This window comes from Astatotilapia calliptera, chromosome 7 (assembly GCF_964374335.1).
Source record: "Astatotilapia calliptera chromosome 7, fAstCal68.1, whole genome shotgun sequence".
Taxonomy (NCBI): domain Eukaryota; kingdom Metazoa; phylum Chordata; class Actinopteri; order Cichliformes; family Cichlidae; genus Astatotilapia; species Astatotilapia calliptera.
The window spans coordinates 22505502-22530513 of record NC_137428.1 but is presented as its reverse complement, the minus strand read 5'-3'; the positions used below and the strand labels follow the sequence as shown (position 1 = coordinate 22530513).

Below are 25012 nucleotides of genomic sequence, written 5' to 3'. Positions count from 1 at the left end.
AGGTTACTTTAAAGATGTGCAAAAAACTTCATATAGGGAATTTGTACAAACAAGCATTGCTCTTCTTATTAAATATAGCATTTTAATGAGAAATAGATTATTATATGAAACATTCATTTAAAATAAGCTGATAATGATCCCAAAAGAATAGCAAAATAAGTACATAGGCAAGGTATTAGGTGTAAAAATCATTATCAGACATATCCATGGATACATATACAATAAGCAACACTGTGGTAGCATAATGCCATACAAGAAAATGTGCTTGTTTTATGGATCTTGCAAGTGGTTCAAAACTAAATTTTAATATACACTTTGACAATATAAAAACAGTCATAAATGGTCATGATTCTAATTAGATACATAAGACATGAGTGCCCTGTACTTTGTGCTAATGTACTCAAATGGAGGGCCTTTTTGAAGTAGTCTTTGTATTCCCTTTCAATACTGTTATATTTTATAATATTGTTACTGTAGCAGAGCAATGTTACTGTAACAGTGTTCATATTTACAGATATATTGTACAGCAGGAGACAATAAATATCCACCATTACTTTGAGTCATCTGTTGTCTCTGTCTGGTGGTCAGCTTCCCCACATGCGCACACCTGACGGCGTAGCTGCCAGGAGGACAATAAAAGAGTATATTTCAACATGTATGGTCTTAAATTCTGAAAGTAATTCAGTGTCATTCTTCTGTTTAATATCTCAAAGTTTTAGTCCAGGTCTAAACATGTTAAAGGGATCAATAACAGGCACTTAATAATAATAATAATAATAATAATAATAATAATAATAATAATAATAATAATAATAATAATAATAATAATAATAATAATGATGAAATGGAGACAATTCATTTGGATAGTCCAATAATGATGCTAAACAATCAAGAAATGTGTATATATAGGGCCATTTTAGGGCATCACCTTGTCAGCCTCAGCTCTGTTTGATATTTGCCTAAAGTTTTCCACATGCATGAAAATATGCCAATGATGATATTCTCCTGACATCACTGACAATCATAAATGGATGCCTAGTCCATTGTTGCTATGTATGGGCATCTGGAATTATATGACTTAACTTCTTTTATACAGAAACTGAAAAAGTTAGATAAACCTTGGAGAACAGTAGACTGAATTATGGGATTCTGGTAAATTCTGATCATATGTGATTCTACTTGAGTTTGCTCTGAACACACCATTACCATGTGAACATGAACTAACTGTCCTAGTGCTACAACACGCAAATTGTTTTTATGACACAGCCTCGATTAATTCACCAAAACAGAGCAAAGGCTGACAAGCTGTGCTGTTGTTATCCAAACTTATACAAATCAACCTATTCCGCTATTAACAATTATATCTCCTGAATGTCATTTTAGTTTGTAATAATGCTTTATAGTCAGTTGTGATTTAAAAAAACAAAAAAAAGCACCTCCCAGGCAATAAACATGCTTCACAAGACTGGCAACATAATAAGAAAACATACGAGTAATCTTTGTAAAACAAAGTTAGATGAGATACTGATGCTATTCAAGTTGGAATTCTGACGCAGTGAAATCTGAAGCTGAGTAAGTGTAATGACATGTTAGTCCAGGGCTTGGTTTAGGAATTACACCTTCATTGTCATTGTCACCCAGATGAAAATCATAACTCATTACCACTGTCTACACTTACGACTGACCCCATAGACTAGTGTCATTACAATGTAAGAACCAAGTTAGGTTAAAGGAACATATAATTGAACTAAAGTACTAATACTGTTAAACTATCTACATCAAGAGACTAGCACATAAAAAAAATAATATTAATGTTGGCGGAACACTTGGAAAAATATGGATTTTTGACAGCTTTCTGTTTTTGTTTTGTTTTACAGAGTTTGGCTTAGATGACAGCAACTACTCAATGTCCCCCCCCCCCTTTTTTTTTTTTTTTTTTTTTTTTAAAGTTTGAACTCCCGAAAATGGCCAGACCAACTTGGTTGTACAACATCTTTGTTAACAAACATCCAAGCAAAGGACTAGACCTACAAAAAGTTAACAGTAGTAGAAATATTTCATCATTGGATTACCCAAATAAAGTTTGACCATTAATACATAGGTAGTGTTTTATATTTCATTTGGATGATGAGAGTTGTTGATGCTTCCAGGAACATGCAAAAAATGTTATTGATTTCATATCGCAAAAGGAAAACAGACATTTATACACATGGCCATCAAAAGCGTACAGATTAAACACTGCCAAAAGGGTATTTTATACTTTAGTATTCAACCATTTCTTCATATTTTTCTTTTCTTTTTTTTTCCCCTGTGTAACAACATGAAAAATCAATGGCTTTACAAGACATTCCTATTCAATATAATATACACTCTCCTCTGTCAACTTCCCTTTTGCTGTGCTCTTATCTGAAATCAGCTGAGGGACTAAAACAAAAACATATAACTTGAACATTTTTTCCATGTGTTATGAAGTGAATAAAGGTTATGAACTTACTTTACTTTATGTCTACCTCAGGGAAGTGTATGGCTTTAAATTGTCTTGCAAACGTGCCTGAATGATGAATGCTTACATTTTGCTCTTGGTGCTAAAAAGCTCCACAAATCAGCAGTCACAACATGTACATTTTGCAAAGCTGTACAAAATAGCATTGATTGTTAAATCTTCAGACCACAATATTGCACTCACGCACCAGGAGGTACTGCCTTGTGGAAAACACAGCTTGAATTTCAAACACGGGAAGAAGCGCTCCAAATGCAAGAATTAGCAAAGACTGGAGTCAATCTCAAATGACACATTCAATTAACAAACAGCAATAAGCATCAAGCCAAATAATAATAATAATAATAATAATAATAATAATAATAATAATAATAATAATAAAAAGGATATACACAAGCGCACGCTCTCGCATACACACACATTCAACCACATATGTATATATAAACAGCTGGCTTTTGTTTTGACATGACTATCCATTACTGCCCTGCTGTGTGCCTTATGTGTCAGAACAATGACAGAGTGCCTCATAACTCACAAAGAGCAATGCAGATTCACCGTGGGTCTGAAATGTAATAAAGTCTATCAGTAATGTGTTGACTACTTACTCACTAGGGATACTTAATCCTTACAATGTATAAACATTTTGAATATTAAACTGTCGATTAGCTCATTAGCTAGAATGAAGTGATATCTGGTCTGCCCTTGTGTTATTATTATTTCTTTTAAAAATGTTTTTTTTCCTTTTTTTTCAATAAAGAATGGCAGTTTCAGATATAACCTTTGATCCCTCAGAGTAAAATCAAGGCCTCTTTTTTACCAGTACATAAATTTCATGTTTTTTGTTTTGTTTTGTTGTTTTTTTCTGTCTCTTTCTCATTTTAAGTTCTTTTAGGGATTTACAGACATGCTGGGACAAATATGATACAGTCCATATAGTTGTTTCAGTATTCTTCTTTATACGCCAGAAAAGCTTTGCATCACTGCCTTTTCCTTTTTCTCTTTAAGAATTATGCTTACAAAGTTAATATTACATCAAAAGGCAGAAAAGGTCAAAAAATGAAAAAGAGAAAAAAAGTAAGAGTAATATACCCCCATAGTTCATTTGTCGGGTGTTTCTGTTAAACTTGCTGTCCTTATGTGAATGTTCAACAGAGTTTAGCAGTCAGGTGATCAGACTGTTTTAATATCTCTGTGCTGTACATGTCCAATGCATGATTCACTCGAATCATCTCGCTGTTGTTGAGCTTGAGCCTATGCTTTAGCATACAAGAGAAGAGGTCCAGCTGGGGTTTGCCAGGTGCAGAGGGAGGCGCTAGACGGTTTATCCGATCCCTAATGTCCAATAAGAGGAGCATAACAGATGAGGAGGAGTAAAACTGTGTACCTTGTGTGTATGACTGGTTAACCTGCTGCACAGCACTACGAAGCAAGTCTGCATTAAAGCGCAGGCTGTAACCAAAAACTTGGATATCGGAGATTTTTATGTAGATCTGGCGCTTGTTCGGGTCTGCGAGGTCCACCGGGCCCTGTCCTGTATCATTGCGGAGGCCAGATGGGACCTTGGCACGACTACGCAAATAAATGTGCACCGTCTCAAAGAAGGTCTTCCACCGGTTACCCAATACAAGAGTCCAGTTGAAGCACTGGGAGTTCTGCAGCCGTACCTTTTCCCAGCGTGGGTAACCATGCTCACCAAAGGGCATGCTCCAGCCTTCAGAGTGGCTACCACTAAATGGGTTGACATAAACAAAGAACATGGGGTCAATGCTGCTGTTTCGCATCTGGCAGATCTTCATTGATAAACCAATTATCATGTGGAGGTAGTCCATCCTGTTTTTGTTACTTTTGAGAGTCAGGGACATGCGCTTACGCCAGCGTGGGTCAAAGAATGTCTCTAGTCGGATCTCATTACTAATGAAAGTAGTATGAATGTACAAACGTGAATCCATTTTCTGTAACAGGTATTTGAGTTCCAAGTCCTGAAAGTCCAGATCAGTTTCAAAGCTGATGAACTGCTCGCTACGTTCTGAGTCCACATTCTGAGGTTCACAGCGACCACGATACAACTTGTAGCCCTTGTTGCATGAGCCACATTGTGAGATGTTTGCCAGGCTGCACATGGCACAGCTGTTGTTTCCACCTATGACACATGGTATGGGTCGCTGGCACAGTGTGACACCTGTGTGGCACACACATGTCCGTTGGCTCTCCAGGAAGGTCCCCCAAAACCCATTCTCATTGCAGTACAGGAAAGACTGAACCCTGTTGAGCCACTGCATCACAGATCTAAAGAGGCAAAAGACAGAAAAAAAGCACAAGAGCATTAGCAGTGATCAGGAAATTTTAATCTCAATCTAGTGTGACAAGAACAGCGAAAAGAACGCACACCATTAAATGCCTATAAAGTTAAAATGTATACATGTTAAATTCTCATCAGGAAAAGAAAGTATATTTTCTCTCCAACAAAAGGCCAGCATATTAAAGAGAACCCTGAGGAGTTGATGGAGTGAATGAGGCATGTGTGAGGCATAATTTCACCCTGGTAACTTGGGTTTGTCTTCCTCGGTAGGACTATTACTATTTTCACTTAATTTTGTATTACTGTTTGACTTCTACATTACATTTTCACTTGCTGTGATTAACTAAATGTACTTTTTTGGGTTGTGAAAAAGATCATTGCTAGAGTTAAAACAGATACATCCATAATATTAATTCCAATTGATCTGATATAAGACTAGAAAATGTGTTTGCTTTGCAGCATAATTTACAGTGCCTTGGGGTTGGATAGGGACATAATTTTTAGTAGATAGGGCCGGTTATTTCCCTTTGGTGGAAAGCATTGCTTGATATTCCTGTCTTGTCTTTGCCCCCATCAGACATCCTTCCTTGTCATCCTGACAGTACTGGAACTTCTTTTCTGACTGTAGAAGATGAAATCTGAATTTTGATTTCAGAAAGTATTGCTGGTCAAGGTTAGTTTGACAAGTAAATTATTTTAAGTACTGACAATGATATATGACATTGCCACAAGTGATACCATAACAAGAAAAGATCAACCAAAGAGAACAATGGAAGCACATACTTTGATTTCTCTATGATGAGCTCCAAACTGAGATATGGATTGATTGATAGACAGACAGACAGACAGACTTTATGGCAATCCCTCATCAACATACAATGACACATAACATTTCTTTCCTGAAGAATGCTGTAGAGGCATGAACACAAAAGTAGGTGAATGGGTTAGACAAAGGTGAAAAGGAATAACAATATCCGGTCAAAATGGCAGAGTAAAATAAAGAATACCAGATATAACAAAGAATACTTCTGACTAGAGTCAGAAAACAAACCCAACAAAGACCATGCAGGTGGAAAACCCAGGATCTTCTTCAAAGCAGTGAATAAGCTTACTTGTCGTTGCAATTCATACAGCATACTACTTCCTTGATGATGTTTGGCTGAATTTTTTAAGCTCTCTTACTCACAAAATATTCTGCATGGTGCAAAAGGTTAGCTGAATCTGTGTTATTTTGATACGAATGCCTTTGTTTTCCTAAAATACTATACCTGTGTCAAAAATCTGTATAAACTCTACATTTGTATATCGGAAAAAGTCCTTAGTAACTCTTCATTTCTTCACATTTTGCTTCCAAGAAAGCAGTCTTGAGCAACAGTTCTCCAGGCTTCCTGAAGGTCTTTCAAAGGTTTATCTGTAGACATTGCCTACTTTTTCGATCAATTTAGTACTTGGACCTTTATTTTATGTACCAATTTCAGAGAAATATTTCACTTTGTAACTGTCTACAGGAGATGAACAGCAGCTATAAGCCATGTCCCTAAGAAATAGGAAAAAATCCAGCAAAGACACAGGACCTGAGAGATGCATCTGGCCCTTCAGCTGATCCAGCTACTGGTCGCTGAAGCCTCGTCAGAAATGGCCTCAGTGGAAGGGTGGCTGTCAAGAAGCCATTCTTCAGGAGGGAAACAGGGAGAAAAGGCTGAGGCATGCCAAATTACACAAGATTGGTGGCAACAGGTCTGATAGAGTAATAAATCAAAATTTAAAATTTTGATTCAAAGTGGAAATATGTAGAATGGTGGGTGTCTACAGCCATATGTAAAACACAGTGAAGGCTATGTCATGGTTTGCACCTCCAGGCAGCTGTTGTGATCTGGTGCTATATAAATAAAATTCAATTGAATCAAACTGAATGGCTTGGGGCTGCATTTCAGTCAGTGGTGTTGGGAATCTTGTCAAAAATTCCCCAACACCACAGAACACAAAAAAGCACCATCAGATTTTAATTCACCATTTAATACCATCTGAAAACATCTGACTGGCAACAGCTTCATTTTTCAGCGTGACATTGATCCCAAACATACTGCTCATGCAGTAAAAGCATACCTGGATAGATAAACACACAATAGAACAGTCAAGGATTGGCCTCTCCAGAGCCGGACCTCAGAATTAGCAGTGTGGGAACAGCTTGACAGAAAATGGAACAAAAGGTAGCTGACATTTAAAGAAGAGCCTTGGAATTTCCTTCAGGAAGCCTGGAGGACTATTTTTCAAAACTGCTTAAACATTAGAAAACTTGCCTAGTTCAGCTTGTGTTAAAAAAAAACTGTACAACAATACAAACTCTATTTTGCCTTGTTTACGGTATTTTTCATGTATACATATTTCAATAAATTGTTCCAGGTGTTTCTTGTTTTCCAACCAAAATATAAACAAATGAGCGTTGGGTCAAAACTTTAGTACAGTATTGTATACTGTATAAACTCGTCATGTCAAATAAAAATCCTATCAGATATTCAGAATACCTGTAAGTATATGTTATTAGGAAAACAGATGTGTTCATTTTCCTGTCTTTGTATGTATAAATGTGTTTATTGTTTGGGTTTATGTAGCAAGCACTAGTAAAGGGACAACGCAGATTAAAATGTATTAAATTGTTTGGTAAGTTAATATTAACAAGTTTTTATTATCGTTACTTGGACTCAGAAACAAGTATACCTTCATCCTTTCAGACTGATTATCACCAGCTATAGATAAATATTCCCCTCTCCTTTAAGTTATATATGTATGTGTTATGTTTGCATTTCTGCACTATGAATGTTTGCATGATCCCAAATTAGATTACAGATTTTACTTCACCTTTTCACATCTAATCTCCTTTTCTCTCACTCCACCATATTGCAAAAAACACGCAGCCACAGCCTTCTCATAAATTACCGATCTAATATCACCTTTGTATTACATATTGGTATTTGCAGCTAAGATCCTGATATTAGATTTGTCTTATTAGCGTTAACAAATCTAATGGAATGATTTCCCTTTCTCCCTTTCTAATCTTTGTTTCACTGAGATACTTGTAATTTAATAGCATTAACTCTGCTGTCACATTGCTGTATTTCTTCTTCCCAACAACAGGTAGCTCATAATGCTCAATATTAAAAAGTAGTTTATGAAACTTTTGTCAGTAGCGTGTCATTTATTTTAATTGTTAACAGACAATAAAATGAGAATGAATGTTTAGTCATTTGTGATGTTCGAATTTATGCTTATTTGTTATATTTTATGATACAAATTTACATTATTAATTATATATTATCAGTTATAATCAGTGTTGGGCAAGTTACTTTGAAAAAGTAATTAATTATAGTTACTAGTAACTTCTTCAAAAAAGTAACTGAGTTACAAGATTCTAAAAGTAATTAATTACTTGAAAAGTAACTATTGCGTTACTTTAAGAAAAATGTTTAATCCTCTGGGGTCCAGGGTATAATTGGCCATTTTTAGGTACTTTTGATTTGACCTCTACATTTCACCTTTAAAAACTGTTTACTTTGCCTTGTTTGGTATCATTCTTTTCAGCACAACCTCACGTGTCTGAATTTACAGTTATGTTTTCATTTTGACATACTGTATTAACACAATTGATCTAAAATCAGGCAAAAAACATAAAATCCGAGTAGAAAGTTATATTTTTGCTGTAACAACCACAAACATGTTTAATGAATCATATTTTATAACTTTAAATGTAAATATAAATTGTCAATTTTAAAATCCTATGCACAGGTTTTGCAAACAAAGTTGTTTGCAGCCATTTACCTTACCCCTTTTTAATAACCATTCAAACTGTTTACAGAACAATCAGCTGTTCTGCATCAATAAGATGCCACACAAATTATTTGTGCCACTCCAAAAAATAATTTATGTCCACTATAAAGGAGAACATCACAGCCTGATGCCTGCAAGTCTGACAGCAGCAGGTGTATCACTCCTGTTTCTACCTGGAGACAGCAATCGCCTCATTGTTCTGACACACAACACAAAACTATCCACAACACTACACACTAACTACACAAGACAACACATTAACTACACACTCCAAACACGCTAAACTCACAAATCTCTCACATCTCCAAATTCACTCTCTCTCTTTTTCTGCTGTCTCTCTCTCTCTCTCTCTCTCGCCGTCACTCCTGAAACTTCCCCCTCTCCTTAAACAATGTCATGTTGCCATATAATTTTTTGATTGGTCGACATGGTGCATTTTTCCACCAACAGGAACGGGCTGTTTTTTGGTTCATTTGTTTTTTTAATTTTTTGCTCATAAGCAGAGAGTGTCTGCTAGCGCTGTCCATAGACAGTAAAAGTGACGAAACGATTGAGGAAAAAACGCCGCGTATATATTGTTTATCATGACTCTGGTTTTACGTGGCCTCTCAGCACAATTAAAAAACTGGTATATATCACCTTGTTGCTTTGTCATCTTGAAGTGGTCATGTGATTGGCTTACCACGACTACTTTATTCTTCCTCAGTCAAACAGCAGCACTCATGCGATTGTTTTACCCCCTAGCTCGAGGTGTTGTGCCAAAAAGTAATTGTCTGCCAGAAAGTGATAACTGCCCACGGGAGCGCGCGCAGCTGCTTAAGGCTGTAGCGTCCAGATTACTTACAGCTACTTCTGTGCAACTGATATAAGATGCGGTAAGCTGAAGACAGCTTCAACCGTCTGCTTGTTGAAAAATAGTAACGGACCGCGTTTTCTTGTTAGTAACTGTAACCGTGTTGTAATGATAGAAATAGTAATTAGTTAGATTACTTGTTACTGAAAAAAAGTAACGCCATTAGTAACACCGTTATTTGTAACGCCATTATTCCCATCACTGGTTACAGTGTATCAGGTATTGCTTCATAATCCTGAGAAGCGACAGTAACAATACCTGAAGTATATTTTTTGTCAATTTTATGCATTTCACTGTTATTAAGGCTTCATAATGAAGATTTACATGGCATGACAAAGAACAAAAGTGAAGTCTGAATGCACTAGATAATCTTAAGCCATGCAGGGTTAAAAACCATTTACCATGATCTTTTCCTTAACCTAACCAAACAACTAAACTAAAGAAAAGCAAAAGTGAATCCTGTATATAAAAAAGAAATACAATAGTAGTGGAAAAAGCCGTTCCAGGTTTATTCAGGTTCACAGTCCAGCCACCCGCTCATATGCTTTTAAACAATTGTAAACTTTAACTTAATATCAGCTGAAATAATGTTTATAGGATTTGTTAACCTTTCGCAAACTATTAACGGTTAACCTTAATTTATCAGTTACATATTGATGATGGGTATTATCAAGGTTTACCTTCGTTACGCTGAATCATAGTTTGGTAAGGTTAAAAACATTCTGGGTTAAAAGCAAGCTTGTACAAATACAATTCTTTCTTCAGTAAAATATCTCGGAGGTTGATGAACACTACTCTCAAAGTAGAATAATGCAAAATAGCAAGTGGATCCTTCCCACTAGGGGTCTGATATACAGTATGAACTGGAGAGGGGACAAATGATCTCTCACAAGGGATGTGTGTTGCTGTCATTTCGAATCCCGATGCACCAGTTTTTCATCTCTGGAACCAAGCAATATAGTTTTTTTTCACATCTTCATCAACTCACAGCCTGACTGACATGAAGATGCGTTGGAACACATCTTAAACACACAGGCCTTCAACTTTGCCTCAGTCTCTTCACTGACTATCTGTTATAGTTTGACTGGAAAAAATGGAAGGACTGGAGTCCTTGTTGGTAATATCTTAACGGAAAGGAAAATCTTAATGTTGTACGTATATATGTACTGCAAATGCACACGGTTATAATAAAACCAAATAATTCCTTCATCTGATGCAAAGTTGTCTTACACAAGCAAGCAAATAAACATGCAGCTCTTATTTCCAGTGCCATCAGGCACTCTTGATGCATACTCCATGGACGGGGAAGCGCATACTGCAGCTCTTTGATAACACTTCAGAACAAACCTTTGCCAACTCTCACGCACAAATGTGGGTGTGCTCTTTTTCTGTCAGTGACAGTTGACAGCGGCTCATTTTCAGACCACTTAAATGAATATTTTACGGATTCTGTTTCCATTTATGTGGTGACATCCCCTACACATAACAGTTTTGGGGGTGTTTCATGTGGAAGCCAGGAACTTTGCATATTTTGCATAGTGTTTTCTGATATTTGCTAGAGTGGATGGTTGAAAATTCCTGGCATTTCATGCAGCGCTGACACAATGGCACATCCGCAGCAAGGCTCTTAAGCTGCAACTGCAGTAGGTGGTGACAGATGTGTGCAATGACCTATCAAGAAAACTCCCACAGCTATTTTTTCCCCCCCTTTTAGATTGCAAAGTGAAATACAAGAGTGAGGTAGAGTGTTTTCGGCATGTGCAAGCCTCAGCACTAAGTTGACTTGATGGACAGAAACAACAGAACCATAAGTTAAAATGTATAATGGATGTCATCCTCACTGTGCACGCTTCAAGGAGCACCAAATAAAACAGAACCCATACATCAATCCAAAAGGGAAATTTCCTTGAAAGATGTCACTCCTCTGCAAGATACATTTTAATATCTTCTTTTACTTTAAAAAAAGCAGATATCCCAAAAATGTTAAGACCAGAAACAGCACCTTAGGCTTGTCCGAGTAAATTCATAGCTAATTTTGAACAGAACATTGAATTAAGTTTTTTTTTTACCCACCTCTCCCTAGGCATCTGGTGGTTGGGATTGTGGTGACAGCGGATGCTGAGGCTGAAGAGCTTGCGGGCGGTGCGCTGGATCTTCAGTCGCTGCACCTCCAGGGAGCTCTGAAGAAGCCTGTAGCGGGCCTGCAAATCCCAGTCGCTGCCCCAGAGAAGATGCACACTGCTGATGGGGAGGAAATGAGTGGAGGGCAGCCTCTTCAGAAATGACTTGAACTCATCTAGGTGACAGAGAGGGAACCGTTAAAAGAACAAAAGTAAACAAAAAAACAGCTGGAGACAACTGTTGTTGTAATATTTGCAACAAAGTACGTTTTATAAGTTATAGTTTCCAAGTTTATATCTTCAAACGTGAGGTTTGACATGGTTTTTTTCATGTCTGTACTGTGCTTTTTGTACTTCGACTGCTGTGAGTATCTGAAGAGAAATGAGACTCTCAGCGCAGTAAACACCCTCTCACTCTGTGCTCCCCGACACCTTTTCAAGATTGCTGCCTCAACAAATTTGTTCCAACCAGTGGTGATGATTGTCCTTGTGTCCCTCTTTCTGCCTCTAAAAATTCTTGTTTGTCTCCTCCATAGACAACTGCTGTTTTCAACGATAGCTTCAATTTTTGGCAACAATGAGCATGAAGATGCTTGAAAAATACAAATGGACAAAAATACACATGGACAAAGAGGCTTTTATTTGGCGTGCTAATCAACTGAGTCAGTTAATTCAGATTAACTCATTGTTCATCCATCCTTAATACTAAGCTCATTAATTAAACATTTTAATTCCTACAGTTTAAACTGAATACAGTTCAAAAGTAGACGAACAACAAGAGCAATAATTTTGCATTTATAGTGTTTGTTATAAATGCAAAAAGTTTGTTAAAGCTATAAACTTGATGCAATAGTCTACCATGAAAAGTATGACATAAATATTATTGGACACAGTTAAAAACTGCTCCACTCTGTTCGTGAACAACAAATCCCATATTCAAGAGATGCAGTTGTACAGCCGAACCCTCCTGCAGTCCTCCTCAAGACAGTTTAACAGAATTAACCACAGTTGAGAACCCCTTTTCAACCATTGCCGTGAAATGTCAGAATTTCCTCCACCCTCCGCACAGGCATATCAGAGCTCCTTTCCTCTTCTTCTTCAAAGAAGCCAGATTTCTTCTCCTCCCCTGTTTTGAACTTGCCATATCCCTCCACCCAGCTTTCAGAAATGTCAGGTACCTCCCTTTTCCTAGAAAAGCCGGGTGTCTCCAGCACTCAGTATTCAGATATATCTGATTCTCCCACCAAAAAACATCGCTTTTATTGAGTCACTCCCAATGCCAGTTTAATAGTTGCCAAGTCCTTTTATATAGGCTTCAAAGCCGTCAAGGACTCCTTCCTTGAAAGTGCTTCCACATAGTCCTTATCTTAAGCCATCCAGCACACCTTATCTAGAGATTAAAGCGCTCACAATGTAACCATACTTCACCCATTGTGCCATTACATTTCACTTTGTTGTTTTGTATCACATGTATTTTTCACCAGATTGTATGGATATCCTATGCCATTTGTATAAAAAAGTGAAAATAAAAAATAAAAATCTGAGACAATCAAAGAAAATCAATTGATGTGGCATTAGATAAACTAAACTATGTAGCAGGAGCTTGTAGATTTTAAAAAATGACCTTAAATTATACTCAGATGTAGCACTTTATGGTACTGTAAAAAAGTATTTCCCCTCGTGTTGATTTTGTAGTTTTAATATATTTGTCACACTTAACTGTTTCAGATCACTGGGTAAGTTTAATTATTATACACAGATAACCCAACTAAATTAAAATGTTTTTAATTCATGATTTTCATTTATCAAAAGGACCTAACAAGCAGGGGCGGAGCGGGGGGGTGGCTTACGGGGCTTAAGCCTGGGTTGTTTTGTCAGAAGCCTGGGGTATTTTGGAGTGTAATTTTTTCATAGTTAGATGCCTGGCTGACAACTGTATAAAACAAAAAGTACACACAATATTCGAAGCACATAGTGCACACTGTGGGAATTTACGACTGTGCGTGAATCCCCCCCTGATATTGGTATGATCCAAGCTCAGGCACTAAGCGACCGAGCGAGGGGGCGGGGGGAGCTGCTGCCCGTGAGTGCACTGTTGGAGAGACGGAGCCAGCCATACTAAGGAGAGCTTAAGTTTGAGCAGGTACCAAAGCAAATCATTCGTACCGTACAAATAATGTAAATATGACGGTGCATCACGAAAGATTGATATGAAACTGATCACTTGACCAATATTATTTTACTTGCTCTTCAAGTGAATCAACAAATGGCGAAATGAAAAGCCGAACAAATGCTATTTTTTAGAGAGTCTTAGCTTACGTGTGTTTATTTCATATTTTCAGTTCTTACCCTCCCCGACTAATTCGGTTTCAGTTATGTACTGAAATATAAGAATGGACATTAGAGGGTTCTTTCAAAGAAAAACTCAGGTAAATGTTATTTTATATATTATGCTTTGTATGTTGTTCAGTATATTTCTATGCAAAACAAGAGGGATTTCAGTACACAGCAGGATATTCACATTTGTAACCAGATATTTACATACACTTTAGGGAGAAAACATAAAACATTTTTACTGTACAACATCAATTTAGAGTAAACTTTTGTTTTAGATAAATATTGAAATATATTTTGAATTAGTTAAATGTCAGAATAAAGAGAGACAGAGCTGTCTATTTTTTATCACTTTCATTAAATTTAGGAGTACATGTACACTAAGTTTATTGTTAATTAATAAGAAAACTCCAGACGATTCCATTCTGAGCTGAAGAAGCTTCTGATAGGTTAGTAGAGTCCATGTGAGTAAATTGGTGGCACACCTGTGGATGCATATAAGGCAAAACACAGAGCCTGTTTCTTTGACATGGGAAAATCAAGAGATGTCAACCAAAACACCAGGAAAAGAATCGTGGAGCTCCATAAGTGTGGCTCAATTTGAATACAATTTGGTGCCATTTGCAATTAAAAAACACAGACAGTTTCTCTCTTTACTCTTAAAGTTAACAAATATGTTTTTATATTTATCAATCTAAAAAAATAAACATTTAGTCTGATTTGTTGTTACAATTAAAAAAGTGTTTGTGTTTTGATCTGAAGAGTTTGTAAATATCTGGTTTCAACTGTATATTTGATGATTGTCAGCACAAAGAGGGAGAGAGAGGAGAATAAGGACAGAACAGAGATGAACAAGAGCAGGTGAGACACACATGTTAGTCAAATGGTTGCTTACTAAAAGTATCACTGTATCATAGGTACTCATGTATCTCGTACCTAGTGTTTCTTTTTAGGTTTGCTATTTTTCAAATTCTATATTTATTAAGTTCTGCAGGCTTGTTTGCACAACAAGGCTAAATAATTATATAAACTTTTCTCAATCTAAATATTGTACTTTGGTAGAATTAAATAAATAAGTGTAGTGCAGGTCTATGATGATTTTTAGTGCTACTATCATCTAGTTCTGATTGTGGTTATGTCTTGGTTAAGTCCTCAGTAATCCTGCTTTTGAACTGTTGTAGTCCTGTTTTAATTCTGGATCAGTTCTGGGTCTGGTTGAATTGGGGTTTAGTCCCTGTGTCTTGATACAGCCCCGACTTCGTTCTGTCTTGCTGCTCAATTAAAAAACTAGTTTAAGGTGTCCTGCATGTGTGATATATATATTTCCCTATATGAAGTCATTCTTTTTTGAACAAAACTCAAAACAGAGCCTATTAATCTTTCAGTCATTTCTACACCCCCCCCCCCCCCCCTCAAAAAAAAAAAAAAATCCCACATGCATACTACCCTTTAGGGCTAAGCCCCGGGTGTTTCAAATGTCTGGCTCCTCCTCTGCTAACAAGCCCTACATAAAAAACAAAAACAAAAAAAAAATCAAATGTCCCCCTTTCTAGCCAGATTCAGACCTGATTACTACCAGCACGTTGAATCAAAGAGTCCAATATAACCTGTCAGACAAAGTGAAGTAGATTTAAATGTCTCAAGAAGCAACACATCATGCCACAATTTAAAGAAACAGCTGAGAAGCAAAGTCATCAATTTGAAAAGGGCTACAAGTCATTTCTAAGGTTTTTGGACTCAAGCAAACCATGATGACAGCCATTATCCACAAATGAAGAAATGATTCAACAAGAAAGATAAGAAAGAGACTGTGGAAAAATGGCATCCATGGGAGAATTCCAAAGTGAAAACCAGAAGACAAAGGCTCATGTCACATTTGCCAAAAACTCATCTTTAGGATCCCCAAGGGTTTTCGGAAAACATACTTAATTTTGTAAAAATTCATTTTGCATTTACTTGGGTTATCTTTGTGTATGTGAACATTTGTTTTGGATCCCATAGGACAAAGTTTACTTCACACTAAAACTGCACTTTGCAATAACTTGCGTATTGGCTCATTGCCTTCGTTTTATCTTCAGCCACAATAATGTCTGCATAGCCTATTTCATAAGGAACAGGTGTAACTTCGGGAATCACTGTAGCTAAATAAGTAGATAAACCAGTTTGGTCAGTGCTCTCACTCAGTGCTGAGGCAGTATATACCCAGATAAACTACCTACATACTAACCACATACAGGCATTGTTTGATAGCCTGACTGTTGTTTTATATCTGAAAAAACAAACAAACTATTGTAAAATCCAAGCATGTATTGCATAATTATGTTTTTCTTGACTAAGTTTAATGAGAGAAATTCACTGAATACATTCAACTACAAATGCAGCTGAGTCTGAGCAATATCAACAAAGCAACAGTCACAGCTAAAATGAGCATAAGCAGAGCAGCTGCAGCTTTTCTCACAGCCAGTAATGTTATACTGCCACAGCTCTGTCTTTTGAAAGGAATGCTAAGCAATAAATGAATCGTGTAGTGTCACATCAGCTCTCTTTTCTATAGTACCTACAGAACATTTCCACAAACCAATGTTGGTGTACCATTTAGTTTAAGCAGCAGAATACTCCAGTGCTGCAAATATTAGCAGGCACTGAATGTGCCCTGTCATTACATTTACACATGCTGAATTATACAGATTGTCTATATCATATGTCAATCTGATGCTTTGAGGTTTTTGAACCTGTTCTCAAGCATTTATTTTTCAAATGTTTAGCAGAGGCCGCACAACTCTTTGTGCTTTGGTCTGAAAAGAAGTTATGTTCTTTTATTTGGCTTCTTCCAGTGTTCTTTCTTTTCAAGTACTTCTTTGAAGATGTACTGCACTCAGTGACCTTCATGACTAACATTAACTTACCCCTATGGTGCATAAATATATTTATCTGTTGCTGGCAGGTTGTATCAAGACACTTTTATTTCGTATTAATAATAGATATACATGGTGCCTTGCCATAAAACAATAAGGCACAATATGTGTTTTTTCTCTGCTGTGTCCAAACTTCTACTGCCGCCTTTGTGCCTGCATTTGCACTCACTTCTACAGACACCTTTACATTGTGTAATTAGCATCTGGTTACGTGATCATTTTGCTATTTACTGTCATTAAAAAAAAGAAGTCACAGTCCCATGTGAGTGTTTTTCTGATCTCCTCCTAAATGCATCGATTTAGTTGAGGATGAAGACTGATCATCAAGATTGCCAAGGCTACTGACCCTTTGCAGCAGCATAATATAAATGTATGCTAGTTTTAAAGGTGCTCGTTATTTTTCATTAATATGGGTTCGGGGGGGGGGGGGGGGGGGTTGGAAAAAACACAGAGCTGCCTCAGCTCAAATTTTGATAAGCACTTCAGAATTAAAGGGGCGAAATGTATGACAGTTTGTCTCTCATAGAAAATTGTAAAACTGAACAAAACAAAAAAGAAGAAATTTTAAAAAGATTAATTTTTAAATGCATGGACATGAGATCTGATGATTCTTATCATATTTAGAAGGATATTCAAGCTTACCAGAGCTTTCAAAGTCTTTGTAGGAGGCTGCCCATGACTCATACATCCCCAGCAGGGTGTTCTCCATGATCTGGATGTCGGTTATAGGACAGTTGCATTGGGGATACTCCTCGGCACACTGACAGATGCATTGGTTGTTATGGCACACATATTCCCCCTCTCCATTGCACATAATGTAGCTCAGAGCTGACTGGACAAATTTCTCTTGCAGGTATTCTGGGAAAATAACCTGCAGGCCTGAAAAACAGATAAATGTGAAACAGGGTTTTTTTAAAAAACACAATGGGATAATAAATAAAATACAGAAGAAAATATAATAGAAGAAACCATCTTGAAAAAGACAATATCTAAAAATATGCTGAAAAATATGAGGTAAATGTTGTCTGTCATGCTGCTGTATCTTGAGATGTATACGGCATCTCTCCACAGACCAAGTTACCAGAAAAGAGGGAAAAAGCAATGAATTGACTGACTGCTCTACTAAGATTGCTTTGTGTCATAAGTACTCATTTATTTTTTCTAAAGGATGTGCTCCAGCAATCTTCTCTGTTCAGCTAGAACTGCTTGTTCTATGGTGGGTCGCTCATGATGACAATGTATAAATCCTTGATTTATGCCTGCTCTTGTGTGTCGTATTGGTTCGCATATAGCAGTGAAGCTATCTCCCACAGCATTCGTTTTCTAGCATGCATGCATGTACTTTACTGTGTCTTACCATTCATACTTGCTTGTGGTTTGCATACCCAAACTATGCAGCATTCTGCTAATTATAGAGAAATCTCAATAGCTGAATGCGTGTTCTTCAGCCCAATTTAGAGCTGAAGCTGAACCTCTTCAGCCTTCACTATCACTGACAAGGTATTTATAATTTCTAGACTCCAAGCCAATCCATATCTCACCCTGGGGATCTCACACAACTGAAGCCTGGACAACTAACAGTACAGGCTTTCTCTTCAGTCCAAGCCTGGGGAAAATAAATCCCTAGCTCTACAAGCCACTGGATTGGAAAAGAACTAAATAGATTTTTTTCCTTCTTGTATGAAACAGAATCTTGGCGAGGCCATATTTTCTTAATGGCTTTTACTTGAGCACAAACAGCGCTTCAGCAGAAAATATGCAACCAGGAACCTGAACAAAACATGTTATTGAATGATGAATGATTGCATTATTTTTGCCACACACATATTATTTTCACCTTTCGGTGAAAACTGAAATCCATTTATGCAAAGTCAACATAATGTTGCTAAAATGAAAGGGAAAGTAAGCATATAATTTCATACTGTGCTCATGAATCATTTTCAATGTGTTGTCAGGGTGTCAAACAGTGTCCCTTATTATGTATGCACATGCAGCAATTAATCCTCCTTATTTCTAGCTGCAACATACTCTACAATAAACGTATAACTGTGTGCAATTGAGAAACAGATTAAGGCCTTAATAAGTGGGATCTAAAACATAAGCTGATTTCAGGTAAAAGAATTAAAACTAATGCACGCTGTGTTTAGTTATTTCAATCTGCAGTGTTTTATAATTCATATAAAGGTTGATATTCAGGGATATTTTTGTTTAGATTATGTTACTTTAGATCAAATTTCAGGTTTCTGCAAGTAGTTTTACCTTTTGCAACAATTTAATTACTCGCATATTCTTTGTCCTAGAGTCTGTACTTGTAATATGTACCTATTTAATAATAAGTGCCTTTCTCCTGCACAGCTCATCAGAACCACTGCCTATCAGGGAAGAGGAGAACAGAAGGAAGAAGGGATGGTGGGAGTAAAGAGGATGAATAGATCATGTCTGACCACAAAAGAGCTGGGTTGCACAGGGCTTTTTCTCCATCAGGCCTGTCTGGATCCAATATTCATTTAGCTTGATGTATTCCTGGGCTTGAAACTTTAATGTGATTTGTGGGAAAATCCAGATGGCAAGTTCACGGATCAACGCTGCTCACTGACAGTGCTGGTGCCAGCGGCCGGGTGCACAATAACACCGAGTGCCTCAGCCCTCCCCCCTTCCCTCGTCTGTCTAACCATACCTCATACCTCAATCTCTGCATCAACATGTACATATTTTCTTTTTCCGATATCACTCTTGCAACAGGACAATTGCAGCAGGAACTATTTGTCTTACAGTTTCTTGTTTTCCAGTCTCTTCTTTCACTGTTTATGTCCCGTTCTCTCTGCCTCCCACAGATCTCCACTGTCTTACTTCATTACACTCACTCCTACTGGCCACACACATGCACATACCCTTTGACTCTTCTCCATCATCCTTTGGCTCGCATTCACTCCATCAATCACTCTCCTCATTCCCGTTTCTTCACCTCGTCTGCTCTCCTCTACATTCTCGCACTGAGCATACACTCAAGAATTGGAAATGTGGTGTCTTGTCCTTCTACTCGTGTGCAGAATGATGTCATGAACAGAAAGTAAATCCATCAGCGTTTGTTAGTGCATTGCAGAATGAGAGAGAGAATTAAAACCCGCAGGCCAAAAATGAAATGAGAAACTAATCAGAGTAAAAACATTTATCTTTGTGACTTACTCGGCTTTGCTGTGTTAGTGCAACAACACGTGAATACATTCAAAATGAATGAGGTTTAAACCTTCTCTCTATGTGGCTCTGAGGCAGGTGCATGTCAAGGAAAACACTACACACTGGAGCTATACTTACCATGATTAAGGAGGAGATGCTGAAATGAAACTGTACTGTATTGGAATTCTTGTGCAGCTCTTTGATAACCCCCAACTTCATGCTCTGTCAGTGCAAATAATTCCCTGCAACCCATGTGCCTGGCTTGCTCTAAATAAATAAATAGCACCTCAAAATGGCAGTTAATCTCATTGCATACATCCGAGGCTGATATATTTTCTTCACGTAGTTTGGAAGATATAGGCCCGCTACCATTCCATGAATGCTAAAATCTGAGACTCTGCAAGTGTGACTTCGCCTTTTCATTGTGTCTTTTTCGAGAGTGCTCTATTTTTACATGGTGATAGATAGGGTGTGTAGGCCGCAACTGAGGCTTGTAACTGCTTTGGCAAGCAGTTGCCTGCTTATTGGAAAGCCACGCTCCGCCTCATAAGTTACAGTTTCATTAAAGATTAATTGACCATTGTGTGGCCACAATTTCACAAAATAATCATTACTTAATCCACTGGTGCAATAAAGTGCATTACTTCAATGGAGGCATTAAATTACCATTGGAGGTTATCGGTACAGCCATGATACAAAACCAAAGACCTCTGAACTGGATAAGAGTCTGTTTCTCTTCAGTCTAGGCCTACCCAGCCATTCTTGCTGATCCTATATACTTAATACACCATATGAGATTTGCTGCGTTTGCCTATTTCTTAGCAAGCTATGAGGTAAAGGTGCAGCTGAAGTAGCTATTTATCCACTTTTCATTTCTTTGCATAAAGCGCTTTAGGTCTCTGCCTCTGTGTGTGTAGGTGTATGTGTGTGTTGGGCCTGACAGAGGATAACATGTTCCACTGGAGCTATTCTAAGCTCTCAGAATATGTTAGCATTTTTTAAAGTTCTGAATGAGGTGTACTTAGCATTCAAATGGATAATGTGTTGGTGTATCTTTGGTGAGTAGATTATCACAGATTATCGTAAGTGTTCTAAGCACTTTAGAGGGAAGCAGCTTGAGATGTCAAAATTTAGCGTTACAGTACGTTTTAAAAAAATAAATTGTGGAGAATAATTGTTTGTGAGTTTAATTAGTATTTACACATTTGAAATGTTTTTTCCTTCCTTTCCTGTGGTTTTTGTGGTACAGAAGCATACAATAAAATGTGTATATATGAAATAGCAAAAAAAGAAAAAAGATATTTCATGAAATGACAACATACCTTATGATGTACTGAGATGCAAGAGCCTGCAAATCCATGATATGTGTCCGTGAAAAGACCAAACATATGTCCCACATAATATCTCTATATAAGTTTAGCTTTGATGACGCAGGTGCAGCAATCATTGTAAAAGCACAAATTACTTATAAAAATGGTCTTGGCCTTCAGAGCTCGCTGTCCCTGCTATCTGAAAAAAGAGGAATTGCTGAAATTGCATGCTGAAGCAGTTGCTGAATTGAGCAGGGCAGGCGGTCTAGAGAGGTGGATGAGCTCGACATGATGCTGAATTATTGTCAGTTGTGCTGCACACAGAACACAGATATACATGATGGGTCAGAGTAAAAAGTAATTTGGTGATTGCTTTTCTCTGCCCACCTTTGACTTTGTAAACCATCACAACAGGACACCAATGCACACTTGTAGTGTTTCTTTTTTTCCCCACTTTAACACTTTAACAGTGTTCATCCATTTAAGTAGAATTTAGAAATGATTTTTAGTCCTAATACAAAATCGGCTTCAGCAAGTAATTAGATAGGTGGTTGCTGTTGGCTGCATGTGCACTTCAGCTGCGCTGTTCAAGCTGTTCTGTCATGTGCTGCCTTGTATCCCTGCACAGCAGTTGTAGTAGTAGGCTTCGGCTGGTGAGATATTGTATTAGTCACACAATCGTGCGCATGCACACAGAGAAACGCATACGCCCATGTACATGCGCACGTGCACACCCTTTGCAGCCTCTTGCAGAAATCACATGTTTTACGAGAACCCCAGAGAGGAGGGGGGGCAGACATATGACAAGCTCTGACATTCCCATTTCAGTTATAAAACATACAACTGCCCTCAAAGTGTCACGATGGGCTGTGTACACACATCAGATCAAAAGTCCAAATTTTACATCAAACGTCCCTAAACGCAGACATATTGTTCATCTATTTGTATTGAGAAATGCCTTTTTGCTTTACACTCTTCTTATAATAAATAAACCTGCTGAATTCTAGACAATCTACTGTACAATAACTTAAATGATAATATCAGGAAAATTACAGTTATATGTACTCCTAATAGTCTAACAGCATTAACACAAATGGACATTGCAGTTTCTGACTTCATAGGAAATCATTTAAAGTGTTCCTCATTATTATAAAGTAACTACTTTTCTGTAAATGCACATCAACATTTCTTTCCATTTGAGCAAATACAAAAAGCGTTTGCAAAAGCACTTCCTGTGCTGCATGGGTCTTTCCAAATGCAATAATAAATAAATAAATGAATAAATATATACATACAATTCTAACTGAACTGATGAGAAAAATTCATTTTAAAAGGATGACTGTGTGGAAAACCACAGCATTTTCAAAAGCGGCAGCTAGCAAGACTAAGCAGAAAAGAAAAAGAGATTTATGATCATGCTAGACCAAATCGAAACTTTCACCTGAATGGCCACTTCCAATTGAAAGCTGACCTCCAAGTCAACATGGAAAGATTTCATCAGGTTTGGGGTTTTAGCATGTTAGAGAGAAGTGAAAAACGTGTTCGCAGCAATCCACTTTTAAAATGATCCTATGTTATAGCATGTCTTGCCAAGAAGCATGTGTGTTTTGACAAAGGAGAGAGTTGCCTCAAAAATGCATGGGTCCTTCTGAGAGGCAATTCAACAGACATTCGCGACAAACCATGGGGTATAGCCAAAGTTACCCTGTAATTTCTAAACGTCGTCAAATAATTTTAGTTTTGCAGGACCCAGCGAGAAACAGATGAATGCAGCAGGACTACTATCTCTGTGCGTACAGAAAAAGAAGCAGAGCAAAAAGAGAGAGGCTGACTGAGTTGGGGGGGAAGATGATGAAAACGCCTTTGTAGATTTATTGTTGTGCTCCTCTCTCTTTATGATTTACATCAGATATTTTTCTTTAGTAAATTATTCACTGGTAACCAGAACAGTGTGTTTACTAATACACTTATAGTCCCCAAATCAATTTCTCAACAAGTCCATCATCAAAGAAACTTAATTGATTTGTATGCTTGTTTGTCTTTCCCCGTTTGCAGCATTTTCACTTGAAAAGAGGGACAGGCATCGAGCGACAGAGCAATGAGTATCTAATTCATCACTCGGTGCACGACTTGCCTACAGGGCCAGTTTAATTTATTTTCACTTCACCACTTTGAAAACTGTTGGCTCAGGCTATTCTAACATATTCATAAATCTTCCAAGATAGGCTCATGGCTCTTCCAATTTAGGCTCTTGAGGAAACCGGAGAAAGAGAAAAGCATGCAGTGGGGACTGAAAGAAGCAAATTAGTTTGCTTTTGTTTTGGTGCTAATTTATGACAGCCATACTGGAGGTGATTGGATCCTTGCAGGGTAATGGGTTGTGGAGGTTGCTGGGCCTTTTATCGTTCGTTGATGCAGTTAATATACGTTACCAATTTGCAATTTTCAGCCCCAGTACACGTTTTGTCGCTCTGTGTAGGATATCACATTGCACAAACAATATTCTATGACTTTGCCCTAATGCATTTAAAGCTCCTACTGGTTTGCCACTTAAAAATACATTTTCTAAATTAATAAACTATAAATACTATCAGGTGGCAGGGAATAGATTTGTTATTCCTGTCTCGCTACCTGAAACACACTCTGCAAGAGTTCAAGAAAACCATTCAAATCTAGACTATTTACCTACCATGTGTTAATCCCCTTTCATTTAATTCTCATTCCTCAGTAAGCTATTTTTACTTCTAGGTCCCAGAGGAGGCTGAAAGTGAGAATTCAGCCAAAACCAATATCATCAGGTTTTTAGGCGTTAGCCTAGAGAGAGGATGAACAAATAAAAAACAAATTGATGAGGAAGAATAAAAGCATATTTAACTCCCAGCTGTAGTAAAACTAAATAGTGTGCATCTTTCAGTCAGATCTAAAATAAAAAACACAAGCCAATTCCTAAAAAGTGTATGTTCCAATCATTCAGAAGATTGTTACGGCCCTAGCAGGGCCTCCTCCTGAAGGTGCCTGTGTGGGCGTGTCCCACCACCTCTTCTGCCTGAGGTGCCACCTTTCCCTGTTACACAGCTGACTCACGTCAGTAATTAAAAGTATTTAAGCCCAGGGAAAGGTGAGCTCTGGGCCAGAGTGCCATTAGTGTGGTTACAGCTTGTGAGCTGAGTGTTAGTTGAGTTTGCAGCTAGTGAGCTGTGTTTTGGTGGTTTTCAGCTAGTGAGCTGCATGTCCGTGTTTTCAGCTAGTGAGCTGCTCTCTTTCTTTTTGGCTTACGTTTTACTTTATTGACCAACGCCTGAGTTTTGTTTGTTTTTCTTAAATGGTGATAGCGGCTTGTCCGTCTCTCTTAGTTGAGCTACTTTAATAAAACTCTTTAATTTAACCCTTTTGCCTCCTTGACTCCTTTTTCTGACCTGGACACCTTTTGTTACTTCCCCCTCACCGCCTAGACCCCTCAGGGGAACGTAACAAGATTCATTAAAGGTGAAAGCCTTTGTAGGTTTTATGTTATAATATTATTATTAATTATAATTGATTAGGTTGCAACAAAAAATACAACTGTATCATGCCAAATATTATCACTGTCTGCAACTTAATACCATAATTTATGTTGAATCTATGATTTCATCATGGGTGTCTAGAAAAAACACTTTTTTTATAACTCATCCTCCAAGGA

The 25012-nt window shown here is 37.5% G+C and overlaps 1 protein-coding gene across 1 annotated transcript in view; it reads right to left on the bottom strand.

Moving 5' to 3' along the window:
• Window positions 1–60: 60 nt before the first annotated feature.
• The window catches only part of brinp1 (bone morphogenetic protein/retinoic acid inducible neural-specific 1), a 115375-nt gene continuing 90423 nt past the window's right edge, over window positions 61–25012 (bottom strand). Inside the window, exons 6-8 of the mRNA XM_026173679.2 lie at window positions 17489–17725; window positions 11551–11773; window positions 61–4786 (exon numbers count right to left, since the gene is read on the bottom strand). Of these exons, the coding sequence (XP_026029464.1) occupies window positions 3646–4786; window positions 11551–11773; window positions 17489–17725 (1601 nt within the window). The 3' untranslated portion in view covers window positions 61–3645. The remainder of the gene's footprint in view (window positions 4787–11550; window positions 11774–17488; window positions 17726–25012) is intronic.